At 48.9% G+C, this 27,110-nt stretch overlaps 2 protein-coding genes across 2 annotated transcripts in view; both read left to right on the top strand.

Annotated features, from left to right (window-relative positions):
* Positions 1–6,334, top strand: part of LOC144168585 (sodium-dependent acetylcholine transporter-like) — a 10,894-nt gene extending 4,560 nt beyond the window's left edge. Inside the window, exons 4-6 of the mRNA XM_077697539.1 lie at positions 94–235; positions 3,851–3,985; positions 6,317–6,334. Coding sequence (XP_077553665.1) covers positions 94–235; positions 3,851–3,985; positions 6,317–6,334 — 295 coding nt within the window. The remainder of the gene's footprint in view (positions 1–93; positions 236–3,850; positions 3,986–6,316) is intronic.
* Positions 6,335–8,546: 2,212 nt separating this feature from the next.
* LOC144167737 (sodium- and chloride-dependent glycine transporter 2-like) lies at positions 8,547–21,474 on the top strand. Its single transcript, XM_077696916.1, has 6 exons — positions 8,547–8,654; positions 10,515–10,643; positions 13,027–13,126; positions 16,652–16,752; positions 19,581–19,736; positions 20,954–21,474. Exons 1-6 carry the CDS (start codon positions 8,577–8,579, stop codon positions 21,380–21,382), a joined length of 993 nt encoding a protein of 330 aa, XP_077553042.1. The 5' UTR covers positions 8,547–8,576; the 3' UTR covers positions 21,383–21,474.
* The last annotated feature ends 5,636 nt before the right edge of the window (positions 21,475–27,110 follow it).

Raw genomic sequence — 27,110 nt, 5'->3', positions numbered from 1 at the left:
GAAAAAGGTGTTGCAGGGTCCCTTTAAGCATCACTCAATATTTCCGACTTGGCAGTATCAGAGATAGTTCTTTTCTTCCTTTCCTGGGTGCAGCAAACGAGTGCTCGGCTTCAACAGCCAGGGCAAGGAGGAGGAAGATCAGCCGTCGTACCAAGGGCACCTTTTCCTCGCCGTCACCGTTGGCTGGTGCTGCGTGTTTGCGTGCGTCCACAACGGTGTCCGCTCGCTGGGAAAGGTGAATGATCACGTGACTCATAAACCCCACCCGCTTTTGTGAACAAAGTGCTTAGCGGTCATTTGTGAGGAAACACTCTCACCCCCTACTCAGGTTTCTAGATTTGTTGGAAATGTCTTTTACCGGTGGACTTCTCTTTCCTGCGATCAGTTCAGAGGGAAAGCTCTGTTACTCCTGGTACAAACCCAGGAAACACCTGTTCCGTCAGTCTGACCTTGAAACTCAGCCAAGGTCAAGCCAGCGCCTCGCGCGGTTGTGCAGTGAAAGCGTCTAATTGCTTGTTCGTTTCCAGGGGAGAGACGCCAGTAGGGGGAAGGGGGAAAGAGTAAGGGCGTGCGCCACCAGAAAGTGTGCCCGTCCACTGCGCGCTCTCGGCGCGAGATAACCGAGCTATAGGGCCCTATTCTCGACTGCACAGATTCCCATACCTTAGATTCACAGTGAACTGTGAATTTGCCGGAAGTCTTTTCTGATTGGCTTTCAATTTTGCCCACGTGCTTCCGGTTGACAAAGCGGTTGTGTGCGTTGTCATTTTGACGTTTCATGACGTTTACGGGAACCAGTTCTACAGTTTGCCTTATTTCTTTTTTCTGAGAGCGCGTAATTCTTGGTAGGCAATTAAAACGTAGACTAGACGCAGTGGACATGACAACGTACGCCCTTTCTGCTATTCAACAACAATACAGCTTGTATGTCACACACTCTCTGTGATTGGCTGACAGGGCGTGACGTAATTTGAATAATTTGCGGGAACGAACACGTCACACATTGGCAACTTCAGGCTGCGTAACAGTGACGTGATGTTGCGTAACAGCTTGAAAATGGCGGCTGTTGTCACCGTGAAATAGGGCAAAAAATTTCACCGACCTTCGGCTTCGTGAAAATCCCGTAAATATGCAGCAGGCGTAGTTTTGCATGACGCGCGGTTTAGAGCATGTTTTCTACCGAAAGAAATAATAGTTTTGACTGTTTCCAAGTCTGCGATCACGGCGCATACAAATAACGTGCCGTAGTTTGCTTTTATGTTTGACAATAAAATAAAAATCATTATTTGTTTGGCGTAACAGTAACATAAGAGGGCCGTACAAGCCTCTACTCAAGCCTCAAAGAGAAACCAACGCATGGTATTTGTCCACACTCCCCCTGTAGTAAGCTGGTTAAAATTAATCTGAGCCTTCCACTGCGGCGCGCCTCATCGCCTGCGTTGCGACGGTGTCTTAAACCCTACAATCAATCGATCAATCAATCAGTCCTCCTAGTAAGCTGCATGGTCACATGGTTGAACTCAAGAAAAAAATAACAAAGAAAAGTAGCTGTTTTATGCATTTGAAGTCGAGCTTAACGAATGAGTGAATCGGCGACATCGGCACGCTCCGCGGTTATCAGGCATAGCGCTTCGCTGCCTTTATGCGCCATACAAGCGATGGTCGCGACCGTCTTTTTCTGTGATCACGCCATAAACTTGTAACATGGCAGCAGACGATAGCGGGGTGGCGGTGGCGGCCGGGAAGGTGATAACGCAACAAAGCTTGCATTGAAGCAAAGAGCTCAACTATATTACTAAAAGTGATTGAAAGTAATAAATAGGTACGGTAAAAAAGATTGTGTGATGTTCTTTAGCTCAACATCCCCCTTTCGCTCGCTTTTGGATCAACGTTACTCGATCGCCTTGTGGTGTTGACGCCAATTTTGAACTGCAGAAATGTGTTTCTCTTGCCAGTCTCAACTACCGTCTTAATTTTTGTAATGCATGCCAAGGGTTTTTATATCTTTTATGCGGAATATTTAATACCTTGGTTGTGATCTTTATGAGTGTAGCGTCAATTTACCCTGCATGTTGTCATAGCTATACGTGCAATACTTCACTGATTGCTTACGTTGTGTCACGCAAAAAAACATGGCGAATTCCCTGTGAATTTGTGCAGTCGGGAATAGGGCCCATAGATCACTCAAGAAACTTCAAATTCACTCCCCACTCTGCGCGTTTACTGCGCATTCGCGCTGGCCGCGCCGAGCAGTGCTTGTGTGTTGAATGGTGCAATTGTAGATGCCGTAGTTGCTGCTACAAAAGTGGCTGCCACGCAGCCGCTTCGCCAGAACGAGCTAGCACTCGAAAAACTAGATTTAACCGCCTTCAACCTCGGCCATTTTAAATCAAAGCTTTCTACCTCTACCAGCCAACGGTTTTTTCGTGGCGTGCGGGACAAGAAACTCCCAACGCGGCTGCGAAGGGAAGGGCGCGGTTTTCACTCACGAAGCACAGTGTAGATGGCACGGCGAATTTACCCAGCGTTCCCCACGCGCTCACGCCGGCGGGCGCATCGGAGTAACCCGGATTTGTCGTCTGCTTTAGCGACGGTTGTTTTTGGGCCTGTTTAGGCGCATCTTTGCGTCAATAGCGCGCTTCCTTCTCACGGCTTGATTAAATTGGTCGACAGCACCTCCTGGGTAACCCGGGCTCGACGGAATTAAGTGGTCGTACGGCAAAGATAAGGTAAGATAAGATTGGTTTGCAGGGCACCATAACAAAATGTAGAAACCCCATACAGACATCTAGCCGCTAAACAAACACTACCTTTTGCGCACGGCTTGCCACGAATGGGACTCCGTTTTCTAAATTGGTGAATACCAATTCGGTTGTGTTTTAACAGGCATAACAAAAGCCGAAAGGAGCAACTGGTTCTGATAAATAGCTTTCTCGTAATTCTCAAACTTACTAAACTAAATAGTTTAAACCGGTATAAATGGGAATCACTAAGCTCCCATGCCGAATGTTTTTGGTGTGCGCACTTGTGTCGCGCGGTGATGTAGCCCCGAGCTAGCACATCAGGATGGCTAGGTTCCGCCGTCTCACCCTTCGAATGACGCTCCTCGCCGTTTTCTTTCTGCCGACGCACTTCCGGGCTACAGCGGCGGCGTCCGCCGCTTCAGGTCGGCCGTAGCCGACGCTTATGCATGGGGCCAGATCTGCCAGGGACAGACTGACTACTTACCACGACATTGTCAGTCATTACCGCCTCGCCCGCCGCAAATACCCCCCTGCCCATTCCCAGCTCACCCACGCGTAGGAACGCACATGGCGACTCCTCCAGGCTCACACTTTCCCTTGCCGAGCGGTACTTCACCACATCCACCCGTCCCTTTACCCTTCCCCCAATTGTCCTACCTGTGGCACACAATCCACTGTACCCCACTCCATGTGGGCCTGCCCTAAAGACCCTTTCCCTCTAATTTCCTCCGACGAGCAGTGGGAGGGGGCGCTGGGTAGCTCTGACCTAGGGACACAACTCTCCCTCGTGGACAGGGCTACGCTAGTCGCCGGCAGGCTGGAGCCTGCGGCCACCCTGACCCCTTAAGAGGCTTAAACCTACTGCAAATAATAAAGTTTTCTCTCTCTCTCTCTCTCTCTCTGCGTTCGGGACGCCGCCCCTGCGAATTCTAGGTAACGACAGGCAGAATCTCTGGTTTCATTGAAATCTTTGTAGAGCCACGTGTGTGAATTCAAGTGACGTCGCATAATCAGTTGTTGTGGGTGTCGTTTTCAGATTTGCTTTCCAACCACCTTCACAGCGTCAATTGATGCCTTTTTTTTTTTTTTTTGCTTCTACCCGAAAGGTCATCTACATCACCACCGTTCTGACCTTTATGCTCTTCTCCATCCTGCTGACACGAGTGCTGACCTTACCTGGCGCAAGTGTGGGCCTCCAACAGTACCTGGTGCCCAAGTGGAAAGCAATGCTATCGCTAACGGTACGGGTCGCAACTGCCTGCGTCGCGACACTCGCTGAGACATGTGCTGCCTGTCTTCCATTTTCTGTTACCAGAATCTCAAGGGACCCCCCTTTTTACGACGTCTTATGTCGGGGGGCTTGATGCTGATGTACTTTTTGTCTATTTGTTTTTCTTATTGATATTTACCTTATTTGTCTACGTAAGTTTTACAAGGACGCTTTAATACAATTTTCTCGCGTTCATTGCCATCGTGAACAGAAAAAAAAATAAGAAAGCTCACACTAACGCGTAAGACCAGACGTTAGCTCGTATCCAGGCGATCAGCACAAAGTTTCAGCCGTCACCACCAAATCAGCCCTTATAACCTGTGCTTCAGTTAATACAACATCCACGCAGATTGCTGATGAACTGGGGATTACACTGGCACTCATTCACACCAAGAGCTCGATCATCTTGACTGACTGTCAAGCTGCCTGTTGGAGCTTCTTGGTGAGAAGGGTAGCCCCACCAACTTTCCGCCTCCTCTCGCAACATCAGCCACAAAGAAACGTCGCTCTCGTCTGAACGCCCGCCCGCTGTAGAATGACGGGCAATAATTTTGCCCATCAGGAAACCTGCGCACTCTCCTCCCTGGCCCCTGGAGAACAAGCGGAGTCCACACTAATGGTCACATTTCAGGACATTACACATTATTATCGATTCGACCGACAGTATTTCCCTTAACCTCACTCCAAGCTGTCCAAATCAGAAGAAACGACTCTTCGTCGCATGCAAACGAACACCGTCGTCCCGCCGAACGCGCTTTTGGCTCTATGCCTGGCACACTAGCCCACATTTTATTAGAGTGCGCGCATAACCCTGACCTCCCACCCTTTCCTTCCCCCTCCCCCTCCCTGAGTTGTGGGAGAACCTGATTACCAGCGACCACCTGGACGTCCAACAACTCCTGACTTGCAAGTATAGCGAATATGTACGCAACCTTCACGACCATAACGAATATTTAAGTCCCCGATTGCAGCCGATGTGCTTCTTTTTCGCTGCCCCAACGACATTTATTCCACCATTGTTGGTATAAGTGTTAACTTCTTTCATTTCTTTTAGTCATAATTATTGGGAATCACCTGGGAGGGGCGTACGCTATGACGTGTCTTTCTCGTTCCGAGCAAGTGCTGCGACGATTGCGGCGAACGCTGGCGTTCTTTTCTTTTTGCCAATCTTAGCCAATCTCCCTGAGTGGGTATGCTTGGCTTGACGAACGTGCGCGGGGGACGCTGTGCGGTCGTCGCGAGCCATGCACACACGAGCGCTCGACAATTTCTTGGTATTTTTAATTGCGGACACGAAAAATTGCTATTTGCTAAAAAGCTTCACTGTTAAAAGGAGCCTGACCCCCGCAACCCGTAGCTCCTTTTCACGTTAGGAGAGTCTTACACGGCATTATTCCTCTAAGGACTACTATAGTTGGGGTTTCTCATCTCAGAAGGAGGGAGGGAATGGAGCTAGTATGGAGCGGGGCGGTCGCCATTGTGATTTGCCGTTTGCATTGCTACGGTTCTGTGATCAAATGATGGTAATTCGTTACTGGGAAATAGTTTGACCAGAGATGCTTGTACACATCAATGTGCACAACGTGCTCCGTCAGCCGTCGCTGACAACTGCACATTTTGTGCTTCTAAAGACGACTGTCTTTCATGGGCTACCAAAACGCAAAAACTTAGGCCTCTGTTTTCGTCTATATATCTATCGGTCACTCGATTCAGCCACCCTGCTAAAAAACAGGTGACAGATTGCTTGAACGCGAAGTATATATAGGAAAGACCAGATTGAGATTCAAATTATGATTTTTCACGTGCCTAAGCTATACCTTTGCTGCTGTGAAGTGCGCAGTAGTGAGGGGCTCCGGATCAATTGGACGACCTGGAGATTAACGAGCGCCGAAATCTCGAACTCTCGTCATCGAGGGATGCGAATTAAATTATGCTACTTGAAAAATTTTAACGGGCGCCGAAATCTCTACACACGGGCGGTTTCGCTTTTCGCCTATATCCGAAAACCATGCCGGTTCAGCAGCAGAGCAATCTGAGCCACTGAGACCCCGTGGCGGGTACACCCCTGGTCTAGATGGACTCATTTTTACCCATTCTCATAGCACGCGTTTCACAATTGTAGAATCAGTAGCCGAAAATTCAGCACCTCTACACTTCGCTTAGTGAAAGGACAGCTACCATCGATGAACACAAGCATCGTGCCGTCCTACAAGCGTCCATGGCACCTTGACGAAATTACTTGGGGTGTGAATGGTCGCTTTTTACACTCATTCTGTGGGTGTGTGTGTGCGTTCTGTTCTAGGCAACAATAAGTGAGTGATGCACCTTTGCACGTCCCTTTCAGCTATGGAGGAGAGCGGCGGAGCAAGTGCTGTTCTCGCTGTGCCTGGGATACGGCACTGTCATCTGCTCCGCTGGGTTTGGCAGGATCCGAAACAGACTCCAGAAGTGCGTTTCAATTCTCTCTCTCTCTCTCTCTCTCTCTCTCTCTCTCTCTCTCTCTCTCTCTCTCTCTCTCTCTCTCTCTCTCTCTCTCTCTCTCTCTCTCTCTCTCTCTCTCTCTCATCTTACCTGATCTCGCTTCCTCGCCCTACGTCCCGCCTGATAAATTACGGGCATGATTGCTAAAGCAATGCTACATAAGTGAGTAATGAGTTGCGTCTAGTTTTTTGGGGATTCACGCGATCATACGCCATGCCCGACGATCAAGAGTACACAGACTTATCTCATAAAGAAATTGTTTTACGTGTCCGAAGTAAACCTGCCAATAGCTTTTGAGAGTATTTTTACTGGCAGCGCGCGTTGGAACAGCGTGCCCCGTTCTCGTGCCCTGTTCTCGTGCGCCGTTCTCGTGCGCCTCCGGAGCAACCTGTGAGGGTACGCTCCCGTTCGCCGCAGATGCACGCCCACAGGTTCTGTACGAGGTCGCCATTGCCGGGCGAGCCGGACGGCGTCATAGAGTTTCAAACTATTTATTAGTATGAAACTCTATGGACGGCGGTGCAGTGTGGCACTTCTTTCTACCCCGACAGTGAACTTTGAGCTACAGCTTTGTCCTGCAATGCAATAGCGCCACACAGCACCGCCTAAACTCCAGCGATCCAGAGGTGGCACTCACCGGCAAAGCCGCCTCGACGCGAGCAGCATGGGCAAGAGCAGTTAAGTGTAACATCGAATACGTAGCCATGTGAGGAGGAGGAGGAGGAGGAGGAGGAATAAATGTTTATTTTTCGAGCGCTGGTGCTGCTGTTAGGGCACCCGCCCTGTGGTGGGCGTCCTTAGTCCGGGATGCCCTGGCCTTGGTTGGCAGTCCAGGCCCAGTATGCGCTGGGTCCCCAAGTCCGGACTTTTCAGGCAGGCCACCCACTGCTCGTAAGAGGGGGAAGGGTTGGGGGGTAGGCCTGGGGTTTTTCCGCACTCCCATACTTGATAGGAAGAAAAACTTTATTTTGAGCCTGGTGATCTGGGAGTGGTTTCTCAGTCCAGGACACCATAGGACGTGGATGGGAAGATGTCGTCATGTTGCTAAAAGAGGTTGCCTTAATTCTGCGGGGTTTTTTTTTTTTTTTTTTATTGGACCATGCGAGAGTTTTCTGTGCGCGTGGCGAAACCTCAGGGCAGTGCCAGGAGAGCTATGACTGTAAAACTCCTAAACTTGAGCCAATTAAATGTGCTAACGCAAGTGGCACACCTTTATCACTTTTTAGCATTCCAAGTAGAAGAAATGAAGCGAAAAAAAATGCTGAAGTTTGTTTCGATAGCAATTTCGTAAACTATGACTTTTAGCGGCGTTCTCTTTGTTTCCGCAGTGACGTGAACGTGATCGTCGCCACACAGTTCTTTGCTAGTTTCGGCTTTGGTCTTATCGCCTTCTCTGTTTTTGGATTCTTGGCGGACTCGCTCGAGACACACGTCGAAGATGTCGTCACATGCGGTACGGGCGCCAACGTATATGTTCTCAGTTCTTGGTGAAAAAAAATTGTGGTTCATTCCTCTGTCATAGGAGTCGGTAAAACACGAAAGTGAAATGTGCAGCGAAATCTGGAGCTGAGCATGATTTGCGGGTCAGCGGCTGTCTTGTGGGTGTGCTTGGCGAGCGATGTCCTGCTGGCGAGTCGCTTCGTCAAAGGTGTACTGGCGTCATTTCCGTGATGGATATGACGTCAGTGAAATCTCGGTGTATTGCGGCATGAAACACTTTCGTGTTAAAATATAAAACCAGAAAATGAACAACCCTAAGTATACCCTACTCTTTATAATGCTAAAGGTTTCTTCCCCGCAAGAAGACCCTGTGTGCAGGGGTGCACCCTTTACAGGCCGCTTGCTTCGTTGTATTGGCGTCACTTCCGTGACGGATATGACGTCACCGAAATCTTGGTGTATCCGGGAATAAAACACTTTCGTGTTTAAAACAATCATAGATCGAGCCTAAATACCGAAAGGGGAGTGGCCTTATGGTTGCTTTCAGTGAAAACCACGCCACGCCACCCATTTTCATTTGCTGCGCTACGCCATCGAATTTCGCAGGCTTCGACATTGCGTTTGTGGCCTTCGCGGAAGCCATGAGTCGTGTCAGCAACGCCCACTTGTGGTTGGTTTGCTTCTACGCTACACTCTTCTTCATGGTCCTCAATGCCCAGGTGTGTTTGTCTATATTTGGCTAAGCCATGCGTTCGAAGGATTTCAATGTAACTGAAATGATGTGGTGCTTGCCCAGAAAAAAACGTTCGGTTTTCAAACAAAAGGAGCGCTTCCTCAACAGGGACTTTACCGAAGAATTTTACACCAGTAACCATTGAATATTTACGCAATACCTGGCTAAGTAGCGTAACTCGTCCGAGGAGCCCCTTGGGCACCAGCGATGGGGTTAGGACCACTCATAGATCTCACAGGAGAATTTACAGCTCGGCACAGTGGCCGCGCTGTAAGTGTTCCAGTTAGTTGCCTTGAAAAACTATAATGGCACGAGGGGAAACGGCGAACCCACCTGCCGCACCTCCTATTCGGCCGACCGTGGTTTTAGTTATGACCATTGGTGACTCGATGCAGCTGGCCTCCATACCTGTCCTTCAACAGGACCATTTCAAGTACAATTCACAGCCGAGCACTTCAGATTTTGAAAACATGGGCACATACAGGCGCCGTCATAAGTAATTGGAGAAAGGATTTCTGAATATCACAAAATATTTATCTTACTCGCTTTATGGCATCCATAACCGGTTTACAGGAGGCTTTTTCTATTAAGGAGGACTCCAAGTTGAAACGCACAGCAATGCAGCCAGGCAGTTTCCGGGAGAAGAAATTCCTGGAAATTTACGAGAACGGCTTAATTACTTTTGCAGGCACCTGCACGTATGCGTGCATGAGGCCTCCCAGCTACAGGAAAAGCCCGTTCTGTCTGTTTTTTCTGCCTCTTATTTTCGACTCGCCCTCGTCACCTGGCACCTTCACATTTCAGTCCACATATTATGTAAATACTTAAGACTGAGAGAAGCACGTTTGAGAATGCGCGCTGTTCTTTTTCATTTTTTGTCTGCACGGCGCACGAAGGGTACTCTCGTGGCGATTGCTCGTTTGCTTGCCCAGAGCAGAGCTAGCACTGAAGCGTGCACCAAGTTACGTTTAGAAACAGGTAGATGGGTGCCATGTCCTTTCCTTCGAACTTGTCCGTCTGCATGGACGGCAACCAGACGCTGACGCTATACGCCTGCCATACGTAAAGAAAAGCTCGTGCTTCGGAAAGTGCTCGCGGCAGCGGAGCACCGGTACCGGCCCGATACCGTAGTCCTCAGTGTCGGAGGCGCGGCACAGACAGAACACCGCTAGGGCTGCAGTTCTGCGTCCGTTAGAGCTCCCGCCGGGAGCCAAAGTTGAGCGACCGTCCGCCATCCTGAAAAGCCGTGCAGCATCCATTTGTATTTCCCACCTTCGGCCGCCCATGCGTGGCGCAGCGCCGCCAACCTCAGCGGCAGCGGCGCGGCGTTAGATGGGGCTTTCTGCATAGGATTGAATTCCCTAGGAAAAACAGCGCAAAAAAGAAGACAAGGACAGAGAGAGATGCACGGCAGGGACTGCGTTGATCAGGGATCAGCGCAGGAATCCGGCTGATTTTTTTTTTCGCGCTGTTTTGCCTAGATTATGTACCAACACGCCCAGTTTTCCACGTTATTGAATTCTCCGCGCACCGTCATCAGGGCGGCGTGCGCAAGAGGGTCGTGCAATACGAGCTCAATACGAGGGCTAAGTATACATATATCGAGGAACTCCAGCGTACGCGTAACGAAACCCAAGTAAAGTGCATTACAGGCCTATCGCTCTAAAAACCGTGCCGGAAGTTTATTTTTCCTGCGAATTGTCAAGTTCGGGATTGCAAGGCAGCACCCACTATTTACAGGCCTTTGTACGTCCAAAGCCTCACCATTTGCCGAGAGGTGTTTCTACACGTGTACAATGAGAACGTGTTGGTGATGTCTATGTTTCTACTTCTTCCCGCCTAACAGTGCGGCACCGTGCTCGCCGTGATGACCCCTATTCGGGACGAGTACGCCGGCCTGCTGCCACGCCGATGGCTCTGGGCCGTCGTCGGGTGCCTGGGCCCCATGCTACTCGCACTGCCCATGATGCGCCAGGTCAGGCGGCGCTTCTGCTCTAAATGTCGTCTCTGTACTGCCGTCGTGATGGTGTGCGTCAACACACCTCACCTTAGAAAGAAGTGTGTTTGAAGGGGCGCCAAATATGTGGAGCTAGGTCACTCTGCTGATTTTGTTTTAGGGGCGAAGCACCTTAGGGGCTCGGGCTGTCGGCGTCTCCTGTCGTCGTCATCTCATGTCGTCACGGTAAATCAAGTTTTCAAATGATGGTCTGAAAACAAGGGTATAAGGAATACAACCGGTTCAAAATAAACTACCATGATTTAAACTAATTTAAAATGCAGGTATAATCAGATGATCTGATTGTAGGATTTTACGCGCCGACGCAACGCAGGCGATGAGGCACGCCGTAGTGGAGGGCTCCGGATTAATTTAGGCCACCTGTGGATCTTTAACGTGCGCCGAAATCTCGTACACACGGACGTTTTTGCTTTTCGCTTCCATCAGAAAAGCGGCCGCCGCAGCGGGGAATCGAATCCGCGACCTCGTGCTCGCAGGTATAATCAGGATTTAGTTGCATTAGTAAGAGAAATTTGGTAAATTCCGTCTCAAAATTGGTTTCAAACGCCAGGTCCTCTCATGTAAAACCTACTTCTTAGCATGCTACGGCGTATGACACGAAGACAACTTACGGCCACCCTGTCTCATTTAATTGCTTAATTTTGGTTCAACGCAAGAGAGGGCGCCACCGCCTCAACAAGCGCACGATTGCTCCTACCACCGGCACTTCTCCGGCGCCCAATCAGCGCGCGCCGTGTGGCAAGAGAGCGACGTACAGTATTTGAATACACTTATACATCACATGCTTCGTCCCTCCTTAGATTTCAGGTTAGTGGAGATGGCCCTTCCTTGTGTTGAACCGGTTTTAAGCGATTTGCATGCCCCATCTGCCCAAGTTAGGGGTAGTGGCAGGGGTGAACGCGAGCGCAGTGAAATGCCCGCACCTCACGCTAGGGGCTCGTCCTCAGTGCTCAAAGAGGCCCTGGTACCAGGTATGTCTTTTGTTGCTTCGACCGACCGCCCCACCCGATCAGGCCTAGCGTGGACAGCCGGTGGGTACCTGTAGGTAACACAAATTATAACCCGTCTACAAACAGCTTCTATTGCTGAAGCGTACAGGGAGCATTCCTCAAATTTTTAAATAATGTTAGTTGATTTTGAAACTGTTTTATTCAATATACATTTTTCCTTTAGCAGGCGTTACGCTCTAGCGCGAGGCTTTGGAAAACGAGTGTCCCGGTGTTTTAGTACCGTTACTACAGGAGGCGATGACAGGAGACGCCGACAGCCCGAGCCCCTAATGTGCTTCGCCCCTAAAAAGCTTCATCATACCGAAGCCTAATTATGATGTATTTCAGAATCGCGTGGCGGAGATAAGACTGTGAATGCAAGGTATGCGGCATCTAGGAGGTCTCGTAGCGCAATTCACGTGCCGTCCATCGCTTTAGGACAAGCACCGGCTATACGTATCCGCATCCAATGGGTCGCCTGTTCAGCTAGCTGTGCCTGGATGTTTGGTGTCTCCCGGCCGCCATGATGCAGCCGCTTCCACCTGTCCCGAAAGCTCCTTGCATCTGGCAGGCCAAAGGAAAATCCCCGTCGCACTACACCAGCCCCCGTACCTTGTGTGGCCCAAGCCTGCCTGGCGGGCAAACTCGCCGACAGTATCGCTGCAGGTACTTCAGGATGGCATGGCCCCTGACCGATCCCTGGTTATCTCAGTGCAAAGGTCCACGTAACACTGCTACTCAGACCACGTGGCTCTGCCACTCTGCACCTCTCTTACACAGGATATTAATGTGAGACGGCTGATGTGGACCTGCCCAAGACTCCATGAAGTTCGCTTGCTCCACTTCGTGATCTGCCTGCCAAAAGTTTCAGTTGCAACGCTGGGCGCATGAGCCGTTTCATCGTGACTTCCTGAATTTCATACACACGCCAATGTGAACATATCGATGTGAATTCTTGAAAGCGAAGAAGCGATAAAAACATATCAAGCGCAATTTTCGAATTAAAAGTGAAGAACCACATGGTGAGGCCCATGGTGATGTCCTGCGAAGTGAAAAGGGAAGAACCACGTGAGCCTTAATTATTTTGTGTACATACAAAATATCTCCATGCTATTTCTGCTTTAGAAGAAAACAATATGCACTTTTTATATTAGCCTGCTGAATTGTACGGTTTTTCTTTTTGCAGTTACGCGTTTTATTACAACCCGGCCGGCCGTGCCTAGATCATTCCTTTTACACCCGTCCCACCTGCCCCACGTGTCACCCCCCCCCCCCTCCCCAACCCCATACCGAATGCTGCAATCCATAGAACGCGGTTTCGCCTTACTCGTTTTCCCCCATTGGCCTTTCAGGATGGAATCTACACAATGAAAATGTGTGAAGAGTTCATGGGGCAGCTGCTACTACCGATCCTCGCGCTACTAGAAATTTGCTTCGTAGCCCATGGATACGGTGAGTGCAAACATTATTTGGCCTGTAGGCTGGTTTTGGTCCACACGTGCGCTTTGCAGAAGTTCTGTAAATGTTTCCTGCACCTCACCAATCCACTCCTGACGTCAGTGAGCAGCGAATTCGTGAGAGAGGCGCATGTTAGCGTGTGTATTTATACACCCCTTGCTTCTGATCATGCTAAATGTCCCCTACCGTTTCTTTCGAATGAGGAATTAACTCTGAATGTTTTCTTTCGATGCGATTATAGAAACCGAGGATATCATGTGGAGGTAGCATTTGTTTTATTTTTTTAGTAATCTTCGCTTTACTTTAGATATTATCAATATATTCTCCTTGTAGGTTTAGACTGAACCCGCATTACCACGGCTTGTGTGTAATGCTAGCTTCCCCTTTTCCTGTTCAAGAAATGTTCATAATTAACCGCACTTAAATGCGGACAGCATTATGTAACCCATCTTTCTGACTTTCTCTCGCTTTAGCGAAAACCGTCTTGCTGACTTTCCCTCCCTTTAGTAATGCACTTCTGTATGGCAAATATTTTAGAGCGCAGCCCTTTGGCGGCCGTCTCTGGGATGAGCCGCGTTGTCGGCGTAACCGAGTGAACGGTGGCAGGACCGGCGAGTGAAAGAAAAAGCAAACGATGAAAGATAGCAAAGGAGGAGAGAGTCGCGAAATCGGGAGGAGAGGGCGGTTCGCCGTGGCGGCACGAGCCAGCGCTCTTCGAAGTGTGCGGTAGGGGTGGGGAGGAGGCAGTATGCTGGGCCCGCACGATGCGCTCGACAGTCAGATAAACACCTCATATTCAGGGTATATATTATGTTACGGGACACAGGAGACAGAAATAAATTAGGTGCTGCCAGCAGCACATCGAAATTGGAGCTGCTTTCCTTAGTGTATATTCCTTAATTTGTACCTGTTGTTGCTTGTTGTTTACTTCCAAATACGAATATGTTCGACGTTGCAAGTTTTGTAGTGAAATTTCGTTTTGTCATCCATCATGCAAAAAACATTAAAGCCGTTTCACTCAATGTGAAAGCTGTCGGAAGTGCAGAGCAGTGATTCGCCATAATGGGCTGTAGCGCCGTTATCCCCTCACTGCTACCACCCAATGCAATTCAAATTTCGCGCCTTCGCAGTGTTCACGCGCCCCCTGCCTGGAACAATGGCAGCGGGAGTTCTGTTCTTTTTGTGCTTGCTTTTCCTCCCGCACGTGCCGGCGTTGCACTGCCACATTTTTTCACTTACTATCGTAAAAACCAACCCAACAAGCGTTCTTAACTAAATGAACGCGGGCGCTGCCGGTTAATTACGTATATTTTGCCTCAAATGTACCTACAGTCTTCTTTGCGCTAAACGACGGGGAGATGTATGACAATCGCGAGTGGTTCACGAGTTTCAAACGCTTATGACTATGTAAACCGCTTGGAAGCCTCTGGGTTACGCTGCGACGACAGCCGCTACGACGGAAAGCCTTGTGGCTCTACTTGGGTCCAGCGAGCGAGCCACTTAAGTATTCTGCACATTAAAAAAAAAACTATGGTTGATTCCTCTGTCATGGGAATCGGTAAAACACGAAAGGGAAATGTGCAGCGAAATCTGCAGATGAGCATGATTTGCGGGTCGGCGGCTGTATTGCGGGTGTGTTTGCAGGGGTGCACCCTTTACAGGCCGCTTGCTTCGTTGTACTGGCGTCACTTCCGTGACGGATATGACGTCTGTGAAATCTTGGTGTCAACAGGAATAAAACACTTTCGTGGTAAAAACGGCCGCGTATTGATTTGTTGCGGTGCAAATGTCGTCGCCTTCTGCCGTCCCTGCTAGTAATACCCAAAGATGTTGTATTTATACAACCTCTTTGGTAACACCCTCTCCTCCCTCTCGCGCTGCTCTCCTACCCTCTCCCTCCCCCTATAGTGGATGAAATTGAAGCTTGCTCGAGTCGATTCAATTTTCCCGCGTTCGCATTGCTCGCGTGCCGTCTGCTAGGCCTTTCTCTTTCCGTTGTTCTTGGAACAGTTCCAGTATTTTCGTTAATCTCGCCTTTGACGCTGGTTTTTACCGCGTTTTTGTTTATTTTCTTTTGCAAAGACCAATCTCATCCCTATGAATCGAAATAACTTGGCTGCATAAGTTAGGTGCCAATGTTTTGGCGCAAATGTGCCTAATGTTTTATTTTTGTTCCAAAATTCTGGTATGAATGATGCACGTCACCAGTCTCGGTAGTTTGGAACGGTCTTGCCTATATATTCTTCTCGTGAAAGAATTATTTCAACTCGGTGTCAGGCAGGGAGACAGACGGATAGTGTAACGAATTCACTGTTTCGTGTGTGTTGACGCGGCACGCAGGCTTCAACGGCGCACAACGCGATTGGCCGTCGGTCTTTTCTGCAAATCTCACAGGTCTGTTGCGAAGACCACTTCCAGGACTGAACCGTGCAAGTCCGTGCATGCTGCGGCGCTCATGCAACGTCGAGAATGCGGCGCGGCCAGAACCCTCTTCCGCATGCATAGGCTATACTCGGGGTCAAGTTAAGAACGGCAATAGCTCATGTACGCTATCACTCCGCCTTAGCAACTGCCCCGGATGTCAACGGGCGCGCGCGTTTTGAAAGGAGATGCGATGAATGCATGATATCGCCTACCTTTTCTCACGTTGCTTGCTTGTCGTCGCTGCAGTCGTTTATAAGCATATTAAGTCCAAACAATCACGGCAACGTCTCGTGACATGTTTAAAATATTCCAAGTAACGCACTACTTGCGCCGCACGGAGTAACATCCGGCTGCAGCGATGAGGTTCAGCAGCAACTTCCGTTGTAACAGAAAAAAAAGTATTTTGTGCCGAATAAGTTTTTTTGTGCCTGCTTTAAGCAGCACTAGTATTAAACCAAGAGTATAAAACATAGGTATATTAGTCCTTTTTGGTAAGATTACACGTCATCACCCCGCTACACAGGGGAAACCAATAGCAATCATTATCATCATCGTCGTTGCCATTCCTAAGTGTACCCGAGTATAGCCATAGCCGCGGCGGCTGCTCGCGTTCTCTGAGTCATGCCGTCTCCGACTCTGCGAGAGTACTTTTGCTTGTGTGTGCTTTCTGCTTCGCACATGTCCGCTTGTTTTGACCATTGCATTGGAGACCATAAATAGCAAATATCTTTCGACGAGAGCCAGCTGTTGCGTCTTCGGGCTCAGCTGAGAACGTTCCTCTGCCCGTTCGAGTAGTCAAATTGTATGCATGCCAGTGAACGGCTACCCTTCAACCCCGCTACCACTACGGGACGAGTCCTAGTCATGCACCTTTGTCCATGTAAAAACACAAACAGACAGGCCAAAATTTTCGCGTTTAGATGGCCAGGAAAGACTATTGTCGTTTAAAAAATTTGTTCCCCGCGCACTTTGCCTGGAACACCGCATTTTTCGAGTGCCTATGAGCTAAAGGGCAGTGCCTAAAGGGCAGTGTTATCACATCTCCAACAATGAATTACTGAGCAATATGTTTTCATTTTTATTTTTCCTTTTTAGGTCTGCTTCGTTTCTCTCACGACATCTGTTTTATGGTCAAAAAGTGGCCCCCATTCCTGATCAAATTCCTTTGGAAGTACATCTGTCCAGCCATATTATCGGTGCGTGTACATTTACTTTCTATTCACGACATCATGCTTTCCTTCCAGGAAAAACTTTAACTTCTCAGTGTTTTGATAAAATAAATTTATACGTACTTCGGTTAGCAGAAGTTTAAGGGGTAACTCGTTCAATTCAGCTACTATCACGTCGGGATTTGTTTTTATTTTTATTTTTCTCATTTTTGTTTTGACAAGCTTCAATATTCACTCAATTTTGCTTCAGCAGATCACTTTTTTGGTTTCTATTTGGTGAATTTTAGCTGGGATTCAGTCCCACAGCTGTGTGTGCGCGTGTGTGTAAAAAAATTATAATTGTTATGATGACCTGTAGTGCGTCCCACATTTTTTAGTGCTTCAAATTTTTGAATTGAAATATTCTTAAAATATTAAATGAAAAATAGTATGCGTTCAAGGAATACACAATGCTGGATGTTTCGTACGGATTTGTTTAAGTGGTGAGACGTTACGGCAGTGTAACGAAAACTGCACGTCATGGCGGCCGCAACCGCTTGCTGGGAGCGACTACGACTGCGCACGTGTAACGTGTCACGAAGGTGTTTACTGCACACATATGTCTGTGACGTTTTAATGTTGAGCTCTGTAGACTGGTATTCGAATTCGGCGTGTTAGAAAGAAACTTCTCTATAGGTTTTCCTTGTAACTCACTAAAACGCTGTAAAGAAAAAGTGTTATCTCCAGTCGTAAAAGCCTAGCCTCATTTCGTGTAATTAACCAAACCGTAATAAACACACATGAGGCTCACTAAAAGGGGCCGTGAACGATTTAAATTAAAACGGCCTTCCCTTAAAACCCGGTTCAGTCACGTGTATTTCCTCAGGTAGTGACTTCTACTCCGGAAGAAGAGCATTACAAAATCCGTCTTCCCTGTACCCCTCCCCCCAAAACACACACGACTAAAACGAAACAAGCTACTTCAAAATGCACAAAATGTTAATGATCCGATGATTCTCCTACAGTGATATGTGCTTCGTAACAGCAGTATTTTTTTTTTCCGCCATTGTCATACCATTAAATGCGAAGTCATTGTTCAGGCGAACCGCCGTGGTGGCTCAGTGGCTAAGGCGTTGTGCCGCTGATCTTAAGGCCGCGGTTTCGATCCTGGCCGCGGTGGATGCTTTTAAGAAAAAGGAGAAAAGCAAAACGCCGGTGTGACGAGTTTTCGGTGCACCTTAAAAATCCCCGGGTAGTCAAAATTAATCCGGAGCCATACACTACGGCGCGCCTGATTGCCCAGGTGTTGCTTAGGCGAGTTAAATTCTTAAAACGTGAAACAAAGACTTCTTATTAAGGCGAGATAGCCTTACATGGCGTACTTAGTTAAAAGGCCGGCGACTGGCATACGTAACGGAAACGCCTCCTTCGAAGGCGTTCCTGTATACCGCGAGGCTCTCCATGACGTGAGCTTAAACTCGGCAGTTCCATAGCACGAGGCGATCCACACTGCAAGCTTGCGATAGGCGGTCATCCGCTTCAGTACACCGTTCATTGACAGAGCTGAAGAACGCAGCCGGACTACCGAACAGACAGTCAAGTAAATTCATCATCGCTGTCAACACTTGACCAAACGTTCGAACATAAATATCTTGGTGTATATCTTACCTCGGACCTGTCTTGGCACCATCATGTAAATTATGTGTGTGCGAAAGCTTGTCGTGTTTTGGGCTTCCTACGTCGCAACGCGAAACGTTTTCCAGTGAAGACTAAAGAGTTGCTGTACAAGACCAATGTTCGTCCCATACTCGAGTGTGCTTGTACGGTATGGGATCCACGTATCAAATCTGATATTGAGAAACTAGAAAGAGCGCAAAACTTGGCTACTCGCTTTGTTCTTAAAGATTACTTAAGGAACTTCAGTGTGGCCACTGCTAAGCGCAGCCTATAGGCTGCGCTTAGCAGTGGCCACACTGAAGTTCGCTTCAGCATCGTAGGAGAGTACTCAGACTAAAATTATTTTCACAATATTTTTCATAACAAAACAGGGATGGACAGAAGTTATTATTTAAAGAGTCCAGACTATGTTTCACCAAGGACAGATCACTCCTGTAAAATAAAAGAAATACATTGTAGAACAGAATTCTTTAAGCATGCTACCCAAATACCCAAATAAGTTGCCCAAAATGTTGCGACAATTATGTCTAATGATGTATTTTCGTGCTCTTTGTAGTGTATCTTCGTTGAACATGCCGGGTTTTGGCTTGTCATTGTGCTTTAAATTACATTTCTGTTTTGCCTGTTTTTGTACAAATTTCTACTTTCTCACCCCCCCCCCCACTTTAATGCCTTGAAAAGGCGCTGGGGGTACTATGATAAATAAATAAATAAATAAATAAATAAATAAATAAATAAATAAATAAATAAATAAATAAATAAATAAATAAATAAATAAATAAATAAATAAATAAATAAATAAATAAATAAATAAATAAATAAATAAATAAATAAATAAATAAATAAATAAATAAATAAATAAATAAATAAATAAATAAATAAATAAATAAATAAATAAATAAATAAATAAATAAATAAATAGACACTCCTATTACACGGCGGCAGGAACAAGTAGCGGCGCAAAGCGTGTGAGGCAGATCGAAGCCATCATTCGAAAGCTTTAAAGTATATGTCAAAGCAGAGAGTCCCCCAAGCGGCAAGATTACGAAGCCCCGCGACAACGCGCGGAGGAAGCGAACCGTCACAGGCGTTCCAATGAGCATAAAAAGCATTTGGTGTTTTTGGACTTTTTGCTTCGTGAACGTATCCTATACAATTTGCCATGTTTTATAATCGCCCGGGGTGCGTGTTCGTTGCAGGGGCTTTGCTGCTTCAACGCCGTGTTATTCCGGAAACTCGAGATAGGCGAACACAACCTGCCTGGATGGACAGTCGCTGTTGGCGTTCTCATCGTTCTCGCCGGACTGGCGATAGTCGCATTCTTCTGCGTTTACCATTTTTACCTGTCCGAATGGGTGAGCGTTCTTGTAAGGTGGCGATACACGCAGCCCCCGCAATCCGTGCAGGTGTCGTCAAAAGTAATCGGAACACGGTCTAGTAAATATACAGGAATTTCTACTTCCAGAAACTGCCTGGCTTCATTGGTGTGCAATTAAAGGAGCCCTCCCTAATAAAAAAAAAGCCTCCGGTAAACCGGTAGTGGCTGTCATAAAGCCAGTAAGACAAATATGTTGTGATATTCACAAAGCCTTGTTCCAATTATGACGGTACTTGTACCTGTAACTTGCTGTGGTGGCTCAGTGGCTTTTTGCGTCTCGCGTTTTACATCCCACAGGTATACCTCTTCCTTAATTTTTCTGCTTAACGCACTGCTTAGTTAGTTGAAAATCAGAATATTTGGCATTCTCACATGACACACTGCCGATCCGGGCCTGTTTTTTTGCCGTCACGGTCTTTTCACATATTGTGCTATCGCCTAGAACCTATATTTATATCAGCACAAAGACCGCTCATAGTTTAGCTTCAGCTGCCAGCTCATAAGTATGTGGTCGGTATCAACACGAAAAAAAAATAGCAGTGGCTTAGCTCGGCTATGCCAGGATATACGTAGCGTGAGCTAAGGTTCATCAATCCAGTCCAGTCCAGTCCAGTCCAGTTCAGTCAAGTCACTGCTCCCCGCGCATGCGCAGCACGGCCCTTCAGGGTCCACGCGAAACAGCTCAACCTCGGTCAGTGTAGCTTCAGGGTTGCCACCTGGCCGGTTTTGGACCGGCCCGACTGGTTTTTTAGACAGCGGGCCGGTTGCCGGTCCATACCTAAAACCGGCCGTCATTGGCCGGTTCTTTGGCCATCGTGCCACATTTATGATCGTTTTGGCGTTTTGTAAGCGTCAATTCAGTGACTACGGCAATAAATATGTGCCGACGAGCTGCGCAAAGACACGTGAGCAACGAAAATATGTCACGTGTTTCCAGAAAATCACGTTTAGGTTTCCTTTTTAGACACCCTTAAGCACTTTCTGCGCAAGTTTTATGTTGATTTCTCATTAGGAAAACGCTACAATAACCGGCATTGCATGGCAAAAAAACACGTGGCGTCTGTTTTCCAACACAAATGCAACCTTCTATATAACCCCCCCCCCCCCCCCCCCCCCCCCCGGAGGGCCGGTTTTCTTTTGGGGGAAAGGTGGCGAAAAACGTGTTACAATCGGCTTCCTTGTTTCGGGTTGCAGGACTGCGAGGCAGCGCTGAAGGTGAGCGAGGACTGGGGTCCCAGGGACCCGGATGAGCGGCTGCGCTACCACGCATTCCTCAAGAGCCAGGGCTTCGGCAGAGTAGTCTCACTGAGCGAGGACACCGCCCAGGAAGCCGGCAGCCAACACGACTCCGTCTCGCTCGAAGGCAACGAAGGCGGCAAAAGGTCACGCGATGCCTCACAGCCGTCGCACGCCGATTCAACGGTGCCCCACAACCCTCCGGCAGGTCCCGCTGTTGACCCCGTAGATGTACCGCCTACCAGTGCTTCGTCGCCGTCAGGTTCCCATGTGGCCGCTGTACCATCGCCCAAGCGGACGCTGGTCGTGTCCACGTCGGGAGTCATCGTGGCAAATGTTCCTCCCTCCGAAACCCACGACCAGTTGCCCGACTCCAACCACTTGTGACCAACTCTACTTGCGTGCTCATTCGCTGTTTTATTCGACCTCGAAGTATGTCGTCTAATGTTCTTCCCGTATCGCTGTTTTAAACAAACGATCCAAACTGATCACGACAGTGCTCGTTTGTGTTCCTACCAATTGTACTCTTCTCTTTCCCTATACAAGAACCCAGCGTGCCTTATTGCCAGCTTTTTACAGCACATGTTTACATTAGTCCGAACAATTAATTGCGTTAGTTTGGTTCTCAATACGAACACACCTATGACTAGTTACAACTGGACACCCGTATATAGATGTTGTATATAGATAGATGAGCCCGCATCGATTTCGCCAACATATTTGCTGGCGATGGCGACCTAGCGCGCCATAGTGCTCGCACATCGCACTGTCGGTTTATCTCCACACGGTCAAGGTCGTCGTGTCAATATTTACTTTGCTCCCAATGCACGTCACGCATAATGAAACAGTATTCTATTTTCCTCAGATGTAAGCTAATACAGCTCCAAGTTCAGTGCTATCTTGCAGTGCTAAACTCTCCATAAACTTCCATAATTGCGCTCAAGGCGACCATTGGAGAGCCATGGGGGAGGTTACCTCGTAAGAAGAGGTCATACGTCACTAGGACCTACAAGAGAACAGTATTTGAAGGCCCTCCTCCAATACATTAAGACATCACTTGGTGACGACTGGTAGAAGAAGTTCCATTGAAGTGAGGCAGAAGTTTTTATAAAAGGGCAAATCAAGATGTTTTTCACAGCGGAGCTGCTTAAGTTTGAGCCTGTTCCGGCGGGGCTAGCAGAAAAGAAGTACCAAGAAAAAAGACTGTGCCGACTGGAAAGGGGGCACCACCGCAGATAGGGTATTATAACAGGGAAGTCGGCTTTTGCGCCTGGTCCTGTGTGAGCACAAGGGGCATGTGTGTATCAGCACCACTTACTATACAACTTATCTTGGACTACTAAAACGCAAAACAAAACAAAAAAATGGCGCAGCTTGCACTAGTCAAGGCTAGAGAAACAGCGGAGCTGGGGGTCGACCTAGCTTTCCCCCAATGGGTACCGCTGTCACTGTCGGGGATCGACCAGAACGACCTTGTAAAATCCGACTAAACATGGCCTCACCCCTAAACACTTAGCCTAGCCTAACAGGAACATCGCAAAACCTAACAAAGCTTAGCAAAGCCTAGCAAAACGTAGCAAGACTTAGCAAAACCGGAAGAAGCTAGGTCTTCCCCCAGCTCCGCTGTTTCTCCAGCCTTGCACCACTAATGCAAGTGGCGCCAAATTTTTTCTCTCCTCCCATCTCTGACATTCAGACAGACAGACCATTATTGACCGTCTGAAACCGTATACTAAATGAACAGACGACTGCACATGTTAAACACCTAACGAGAACTGTCACTCACGCATTCAAGATGGTTTCCGGCAACTGAAAATGAGACTAGACTGTGCTACTTCGATGTTATCATTCGAGCAGCACAGCCTGCATCCATACGCTAATAACACTCCCGCTACTGTTCCTTACAACAGTCCTTGGTTGCATACACGCCAAGATGAACGACGATAAGCGGCAGGTAAAGACTGCAGAGCGAGTACGAGGAAAACAACAATCTTCCCGAAGGAGAAAGGCAATGTTTCTCTCTTGAACTCGAGAGATGGAAAAAAAAAAGACGTCCCTTTAGAGCGCGTCGTGTCACACTCCGTTGCACCGCGTGGCAATGGCGAAAGCCGTATTTGGGCCGGTCGTTGTGCGACCAGCGGGGAGCGTGCGTGCGCGAGCGGGCCAGTTCCCATGGCCCGGTCAGCTCTGAGTGCGCCGCCTGGACCTCTCGTTTGTGGCCCGGCAATCTTTTTTGCCCGCGCGACGCGTCTGGAATATTTTCGGCCTGCATCCCCGCACCGTTCGGGGCTAGTTTTACACCGGCGGGTCCGCCGGGTAGCTCGAGGCAGCTGACAGAATGGGATCAATGTCGACGCCCTTCGCGGGAAGCGAGAGCTGCTTGGTGGTACGGGCACGGTTACGCGCGCACAGGGCGTCGCGTAACCGATAGCGGCACGTGTTCTTTCCGCCTTTGCGCTGCGTTGGTCGCCGCTCCTGACTTCGCGGCCATGAGAACACGTGTGGGCACGGCCATGTGACGGGCGTGCGAGCATCGAATTTTAATGCGATAGCATTAAGTGGCTCATTGATCGAAAAAGCCCGAGTCCCCGAAACGCGGGAGATTAATTCCTATTGGCTGCGGCGAGTCATGTGGATCAATAGCGCGTGTCCCAGAAATAAAACAAAGAAAGGGGGAGGGTGCCTCGCGGCTGCATGCCATGGGCGTCAGAAATAAAACACACACTACCTGTAAAACGCGAAGTTACCTCGCACATCAGCGCAGCAGTTGTCAGATGCAGCTAAGCAGCACCGCCGCACTTCCTGAGGGTGCAGCGGCTGCTTCTGCTTGTCTCGGCGCCGAACGCGCACGAGCCCTCAATTACACATTGTTACGGTTCTGTACGCCGTGCCTGCAAGTTGCGAGTGCAAGCCTGCCTCGGGCAGATCCCAACATGCCACAGAACGGCCGGACCACAGGCGCCTCGCTGTCGGCGTGATTCAAACTTCGGCAGCTGCAGACGCGGCGTGCAGCGACTTGCCCGAAGGACGCCGACGCCGCAGAGGAGATCTCCTCTCCCCACTCTCTCATACTCAGCGTGCGCCGCTACTACCTACCCCTCAGGAGCAGTGGAAAGAGCGTTGTGTGTGTCTGCACTATGTTCGCGCCGTGTGCAAAAGCAGGAGGAGAGTAGTTTGAGCGTTAGCGCTTTGGGCATAAATACGCGTAGCCCCGAGCGCAGTACCGCATTCGTTCCGGAGCAGCTAATCAATCACTCTGCTCGAATCCTGTACTGTAACCTCGCCCGTCAGGGCATTGTTCCTGTCTTGCTTCGGCTTATCTTTCGCCAGGCAGTAAACAAGTTAAGTTTGCCTTCGACTTCTTGTCGGCGTCATCAAGGCAGCAACTTTTGCTGGCCGCTCACCACAACGCTACCACACGCATGACGGAGGCAACGAAGCACGGTTCGGGGGCGCCTTCCCGTTTCCCACCTTCCCGTTTCCCGTAGTGGTGGGATGGCAACTTGGTAACAACACCCATGCTTTCGCGTTCACTACATCATAAGAAGGGCTTAGGTGCCCGAATAGTTTGCTTTTAATAATGCGACAGCATACTGGACCATTAAGCGAGGAATTCAGTTTCATTCATTCCTGTGAAGGGGGATGACCAGAGGATCTATTTGGGGGTTTGGTTGACCACAAACGCCCACTCACACCACGCCGTCACGCCTGGGTAGTGTTCAGCGGGGTTGTAGCCACGACGACGCATTGCGTTTCCCGCCTCGCGGTATTCGAGGCGCCGACGGGTATCGAGCTTGTGCTTGGCGTCCGCAGCCCGATCGTCGTCGGTGGTCTTCTTCCGCCGCGTTATTTGCACATTTCCACTTTTTTTTTCTTTGAGTAGGCTTTACTGTGCAACACACAATGTGGGAAAGACAGCTTGCAAAGACCAAGCTTAGAACCTTCTTCTTAGAGTCGGCTTCATTTCTCATCACAAGTGCATTGCTGGGAATACATTTGCAATTGAACCTCGATTTAACGAAGTCACCGGGACCGGCATATTTTTTCGTTAAATAGGTAACTTCGTAAAATCGAAGGAACGACAAATTTCGTTTCAAGAGAGCGACAAATTTATTTCCTCGAGAAAAAGCTTGTGATTTTCGCCTTCGCGCCCTTGTTGTTGTTGTTGTTGTTTGTAGGGTTTAACGCGCCGACGCAACGCAGGCGATGAGGCGCGCCGTAGTGGAGGGCTCCGGATTAATTTTGACCACCTGGGGATCTTTATCGTGCGCCGAAATCTCGTACACACGGGCGTTTTTGCTTTTCGCCTCCATCAGAAAAGCGACCGCCGCGGCCGGGAATCGAACCCGCGACCTCGTGCTCAGCAGCGCAACGCCTTAGCCACTGAGCCACCGCGGCGGGTCTTCGCGCCCTTTGTGAGCAGCGTGAGCGCACACTTCTCATAGCTGGCCAGTGAAATCAAAGCATCCTCTTCACCCTGGTGTGCCCCAGCAAGCCGCCTCAGAAGGTCAACGGCGTCCACCACCTGTCTTTGTGTGGGCACGGGAGCTTCGACACTATCCGGATCATTCGCATCTTCAGACTTCTCTTGTGCGCCTTAAACAAGCTCCACTATCTCGTCGTGGAGAACTTCTGTTGTGTCAGTGTGCGCGCCTGCGTTTGTCAAAGTTCTGATCTGCGGCCACCTCGTCACGCCAACGGAGTTCTTACCAACAACTGAGCGATGCCTCTTCCTGCTCGTGTTGCGGGATGGTGGAGCCCGCAACACAACTCAACAGCACACTGCCAGCTCGTGTCCTTGCACTGCGCTGGCAGCGGACTGCCAGACATTCTAGACACCATAAATTTTGGAAAAAACTCTTTATGCATCCTTTTTTCCCGGAATGCTTCGTTAAATCGGGTTTGGTGGCGATGTTTGTTTCGTTATTTCGAGTTCGTAAAAGCATTAAGCCTATGCGCAACTGCGCAGGGAATCATAATTTGTTCGTTAAATCGGAAAATTCGTAAAATCGAGTTTCGTAAAATCGAGTTTCAACTGTATTTTTCAGAGGCACTATACGGCATCTCGTATCAAAATATCAAGCACCGGAGGAGAACAGATGGCCGAAGAGAGGAAGTGCGCGGAAGGGAGGAGTGCAGCGGCTTTTTCTCTGCCGACGCGACGATGTACACGCACGGACGCAGAAAGTTTGCCAGGGTAGCCATATAGAGCTTCGCTGCAAAAAAATAACAAATCATAAGTGAGACATTTCGTCTGGCAGATGTGGATGGCCAGTGGAGAAGTAGGATGCTGAGCTGCTTGTTCTATCACCACCGTATGTCGTTCCTTCTGCGTGCTACACCTTCTGAAACGATGAAATGAAAGCTAAGAGACCCAAATGCGACTTATCCTTAAAACAGTGCAGTATCGTCAGGCTTTCGCCTCTAAAGCAAGTAAACAGACTCAGGCGCCCATAGGAAGTTTTTTATTGCTTCAGGGCGCCAGCTCTATACAACTGGGCCGCGACTCAACACAAGAAAAAAGGAAAAGAAAGCGCAGGGTTGAGTTTATGACGCACTAAACTCAGTTATAAAAAACACACAGCAGTGGGAGGACAAGACGCGTATCAATTTGTATTGCGTGAATTTGGTTCACCATCAAATCACACTTCTTGAATACAGCGTGTTGACCAGGTTAATGTGGTGTCATTAATTCGGTTTAATAGTATTTTAGTATATGACCTCAATGCAGTAAATAAAAATAAATTGGCTGGCCATACTCCCTAATGCGATTATGGGGCGCAGCAGCAGTGCGCTGAGGCAGTACTCACTCGTGTGCGCTCTCTCGACGGCAGCGATGATGAGCCTCTGCTTCGGCGGCGCGAAGTGCGTCTCAGGAAGGGACCGCGACCCGCGTTTTAGGCAGCGAACGTAACACCATCGTCACGCGCACGCTCCCCACACGTTTTCGCCAGCATCGCGCAGAAGAGCGTCTCGCAAGGGCACAGCATACTGCTCCCCATCCCCCACGGCACAGTTTTGGAGAGCGCTCGCTCCGCCACGGTGAACCGCCCTCCTCTCAATTTCGCGACACTCTCCTCTTTTGCTTTCTTTCACTATTCATCGTTCATTCGGT

This window comes from Haemaphysalis longicornis, unplaced genomic scaffold (genome assembly GCF_048455015.1).
Source record: "Haemaphysalis longicornis isolate Haplotype H1 unplaced genomic scaffold, Haemaphysalis longicornis Haplotype H1 scaffold_2, whole genome shotgun sequence".
NCBI lineage: Eukaryota > Metazoa > Arthropoda > Arachnida > Ixodida > Ixodidae > Haemaphysalis > Haemaphysalis longicornis.
Note: the sequence above shows the minus strand (reverse complement) of the source record. Positions and strands in the feature narration are given on the sequence as shown.